Source organism: Arachis duranensis, chromosome 10 (genome assembly GCF_000817695.3).
Source record: "Arachis duranensis cultivar V14167 chromosome 10, aradu.V14167.gnm2.J7QH, whole genome shotgun sequence".
Taxonomy (NCBI): Eukaryota; Viridiplantae; Streptophyta; class Magnoliopsida; order Fabales; family Fabaceae; genus Arachis; species Arachis duranensis.
The window spans coordinates 24575201-24580325 of NC_029781.3; the positions used below are offsets into that span (position 1 = coordinate 24575201).

The 5125-nt window shown below is 40.4% G+C and overlaps 2 protein-coding genes across 2 annotated transcripts; both read right to left on the reverse strand.

Moving 5' to 3' along the window:
* Nucleotides 1-3613: 3613 nt before the first annotated feature.
* LOC107469929 (protein FAR1-RELATED SEQUENCE 5-like) lies at nt 3614-4411 on the reverse strand. The gene has a single exon (XM_016089317.1). It carries the CDS (start codon nt 4409-4411, stop codon nt 3614-3616), a length of 798 nt encoding a protein of 265 aa, XP_015944803.1.
* A 17-nt stretch (nt 4412-4428) lies between these two features.
* LOC107469932 (protein FAR1-RELATED SEQUENCE 5-like) lies at nt 4429-4887 on the reverse strand. Its single transcript, XM_021133962.2, has one exon. The coding sequence runs from the start codon at nt 4885-4887 to the stop codon at nt 4429-4431; it is 459 nt and encodes a 152-aa protein (XP_020989621.2).
* Nucleotides 4888-5125: the final 238 nt, after the last annotated feature.

The following is a 5125-nucleotide window of genomic DNA, read 5'->3' on the forward strand; positions in this document are numbered from 1 at the left end:
ATGTGCCGATGTGGACTGTCGGGCATTGGTACCTGATGATCATTGACAACGTAAGACATAAGCTAATTTACTTAGATTCACTAGTTAATCCAGAAGAGACCGAAGACAGGCAAACAGCGATGACTAAAGTGGTGAGAACACATTCGATATTACCTATCTTTTTGCTTATACTCAGCCATGTTATTATTACGTTAGCTGATTGGCCACTCATAATCAAGCTTTTATATTTCTGCACCTACGGTTCGTGAGCAGGCACTGTACCTTGAATCCATAACCCTCGGCCAAGCATGGCTATCATCAAATGATGGGGTGCGCCCAAGGTTCTCAACATACGACATCGAAGATGCTGATGTCCCGCAACAAGCTCGTGGATCGTATGCATCCTATTTTCTTATTAATTTATCCTACTCATATATTGAATGACGTACTTTAAATTTAATTCTAATCTGACTAACCCTACCCTTCTGTTCACTTAGTAGGTGTACTTGTTCCTACTATGTCATAGTCTTCGTCCTAGAGACTAAAACAATCATCGTTCCTTTTTTTTTGTTTTAATGTCATTATTTAATTGATCGCTCAGTTAACCAATTTCCAATTCTGGTGCAGCATGGATTGCGGAGTATGGGTTTCGCAATGGATGATACAGGGGGCACTCTGGAAAGATTATGATGTCCGGGTAATTATCCTAACTCCCACAATAGTCTTAGCATAATGTACGCGTTTATCTTTTTTATGAAACCTTGTTTTAAATAATTTACTTGCTATGTTGCAGACAGTTAATGTTGCAACACGGATGCGGCTTACCATTGATTTAGTTTTAAAAGAACACAACGGAAATGCAAAGGCATTAGTTGCAAAAGCAATGTCTTACTGGCGCAGGAAGTCAATGGGAGCAACCCTCTGAGGAGGTGCCTCATATTTTGTTTTTTGGTGGTTAAATGAAGTATGATAGTTAATTTCCATTGCATTAATAGTGATATACATGTAAATTTTTTGTAATTACATATAACTGGTGTCTGTATCACACTCACCAAGTAGCCTGTTATACGAACATTTTAAATGGCCTTTTTAACACTTTCACCGCGGTTTTACTTGGTGAAAGGTCGTCTAAATAGGTTCCAGGGTATGGTGTCATTTCTTATTTTGTGGCCTTCACCATTATCTTACTGGGTCAGAAGATCTTCCACATAGCCTTTTCTATAGACACTGGGTTTTGTATTTTGTAATCAAACAAAGAATATGCTATTATGATCATCATTACACCCACTGTCAATAACTCAATATTATCAATTAGTTAACTTGTATAAAGTATGACCATACTTATCCGCACTATTCTTTTTGGGTGGTGTTGTACTTATCTGCTTATGATTTTTGTGATGATAGGGTTTGTGCAGTTGCACCAGGCTTCTTTCTGTATTTACCTAAGTTTTGTGATGATAGGGTTTGTGCAGTTGCACCAAGCTTTTTTCACTCTTGTTGACAATATACAGGCAGATTTATACATTTTTTTTCGCAAGTTTTCGTGGCATCTTAATAAGATTATTAAGAAAATGATAGTATTCTTGTAAGAAATTTATTGTGTCTTGGGCTCGATGCATTGGACCATATTTGTGTTTTTTATGTAGCTGTGGACTGGCGTATATAATAATGGTCACCAGATCATGTGTGTGCTACCCTTGGGTAGATTTTTGCTTCTAAGAAGATGAACTTGTTCTTAAAAATTATGTAGGTGACTCAATGTATTATTATTATAAGTTTTCAGTAATATTACTTTGTTCATGTCTCTTTATTTATTGTTACATAAAAAAAATGGAATAGAATAACTTACAGGGGGTATAGATATTACTTAATATCACATAATAATTCGTAACTTCAAGACATTTATCTTTAAAGAGGCGTTCGCTCTCAATAGCCTGTTCTGGCAAAAGGATTTGAAATGTGTATGATTTGGTTGGTGAAAATTCTTATTAGAGACTGAAGAGAAAGGTCCCTATTATAATACAGCCATGTTCCACCTACACGTATGATATAACTCTAGCACAATCCTTATTTCTATATTATCTATACTCTCCATAGTTATAATACAGCCATGTTCTTGTATTTATAGTCCACGAGATTAAAATTCTCACCATACAATAAATTGTTATCCACAACACAATAATAGCAAATATCCAAATATAATGTCATTCCCGTTTCATTCAAGTGAATACTTTAATTGGAGACGACTTCTACTCGCATACCAACGTCCATATCTTCTAAGCAACCTCCGCAACTAATTCTTTAACATCCTAATAAGGCAATACCAACATGGCAAAGGTACGTGCATGAGAAAAAAAAAGAAAAATATTTGGGAGCCTTGCAAGCTTGAACATAACATTTTTTCAATGGAACTATGAAACTACCATACCATAACATCCACCAGATGCCATAAGAGAATGCCTTCTCTTTGTAGTAGATACCAACAATAAATTCATCGAGGAGCACTATTCTTTTCCACCGAAGACCGTAGACCAATTACATTCTGCAATTAATAAGTAAGTGTTATTATTGAAAGCAAGGTAGTATAAAAATTGAAAACAATTAAGCATAAAACTAATGCAACGACTTAATGAAGTAGCTTACAGACGAAAAGCAACCACATTTCATACCCTACAATAGCACTAATACTCGATTTCAAAGAGTTACCTCCAAAATCCACCTCTCAATTGCCTCGCTACCAAGACTTGTCGAGGCACCATGGGGTCCGCTATGAATCACACCTGGGACGAAAGAAGGAGAATAGCATGGGGCGGATGACATTGGTCCACAGGTAGGTGTTGCATAAAAATGGTCTATGCGTTGCCCACCCAAGAATATATTGCCTCCACCTCCAGAAGGTGCGAACCGCGACACGTTCGATTGAGTAGGGGCCATGCCTAATGGTGCACCTCCTTGGCTACGGCTAGATGTAACCTTCTGTCCCTGAAAACCAAAATACAAGTACCCAGAACCACAAACAATGAAGACTAAATCATTCCTAACAATATATTAAGAAAAATAATGTAATGCAGCCTACATCTGAATTTTTCTCTACTCGTAAGAACACATCTAATACAGTTTTTGGAACCAATAAAAAATATAGTTGCAGTAGTCACCTCTTCGAAGGGGCCCTCCCTGCTTAATGACGTGGATCATTCCGTGGATTTTACATTGGCGAATGAAGACTCAGCGAAAGCTGATGATGGTGCTTCTGATCCCTCTGGTACAGCCTTCGCATCGTGGCCTGCACATGTTCTTCTTGTATGTCCGGGAACCCCACACTTAGTGCAACAACGCCTCTTTGGTTTCGGCTCCTCCTCGGAGGCACATAAATTGGCTTTTCTCCGCTTCGGTGCACCCTTTGTAGCTGCCATTGTAGGGTCTTTGACCCCACATTTGTTGTTGGGCAAAACCTTGTTACCATCCTTTTCCACACGGCGTCGTTGCAATATATCAACCAGATTTGCTATAGCATCCTGTGCAAGTGCAAAATCTTCAACCTCTTCGCAACCAAGTGTAACAACATGGGACAAAGCTGAGTATAGTGCACTGTATCGAAGCAGTCTTGCCTGATCCCTTGAATCATTCCCCATTTTCAACGTTGTACAGTCTTTTGCAATCTTACACAGCGCCTAAGGACAAGTGTTTCAGGAATTTCCTCCATACCCTCATACTTCATGACACAAAAAATATGGGAACACGGTATGCCATCACTGTCCCACATCTTACACTCACACTCAATCTTTCGGTCATTCGGATCATACAGAACCTTGAATACCCGGTCCGGTCTACCCATTTTACTAAAGCTATACACAATGGTCGTGCTGATGCTCTCCCTTCCCTGAAACAATAGCGTTGCAACACCCTTGATTTGCTTCTTAACCTCCCTAAAAACAGCTCTTGTATAAAGCTTCGACGCAGACAACTCTATTGCATCTAATCCAGTACTTAACACGGGTGTGTAATAAGTGGAGTAAAATTGTGCAGTAACCTCATTGTTCCGATAATCTTTCATGACCCTATCCAAGCTATGAACCAGTTCAAGAATGCTATCCGTTGACTTTAGGAACGCTTTAATGAAAGAATTGATTCCTTCACATCTTGACGTTGTCCTATATCCGGCGCAAAAGGTCCCCCTCAGATAGGCCGTTGCCCAACTCTCTTTAATGTCATATGTTGATTGCACCCATGTATTTTGGCCTAGACTGAGAGACTCGATTGAGGTCCTCCAATATCTCTCGAACTCGTCGACATCAAAGTTTGCATAGATAGCCTTTTTAAATACTTTCCGAAATTCAGCTTCCTTTACCCGTTGGACACAATTTTTCTCCAGATGCCATGCACAGAGTCTATGCTTGGCTGAAGGCATCACCTCCTCAATGGCAGCGCGCATTGCCTTATCCCCATCCGTCACAATAAGGTTCGGTCTTCTTTGACCCATGACATCCAAAAGGTTTTCTTGTACTTATTCCCACGGTATGTCGCGTCAAATGCAAGGACATCACCAAACAACTCATAATCGGATTTCATGATACCGTCCACCCAAAATAAGTTACCCAACCGATTATCTGCAGTCGTTGTGTATCTGGCGACTGACATAAGGTCCGCATTTGCCTTCCCCTCTAAGTAGCTTATAGTTGCAGCTGCATCTCCATCCAAGATTCGTGCTCGCCATTGACTGTGAACATAGTTGTACAAATCCCTTTTTGTAAACCGAAGCATGCTATAGCCACTCGATTGGCCTGCCATGTAAGCCATTATCTTCGAGGTAGGGATTCCAAATTGCTTCATGCTATTCACTTGAGCCTTATCCCCGTCGCTCATTTTTCGGTGGCTTGGCAACAGGTTGCAAAACGCAGCCGGAGCCATGTCGTGGCTGTGTTCATCAATAATCTTCCGCACTCTCCACACATTATCATGGACATCATAGTATATTTTCAATTTTGCCTTGCAGTCCGTGCGACTCTCCAGCCGCTCCTCCCTTACTCGTTCTGGCCTATCATAATGCTTGTCACTCCTCGTGCCCTGATGATGACAGAAGATGTCCCGCCTCACCAAAACACTGTCAACCCATCCCACATCCCCCTTGCGAACACCAAAACCCCTT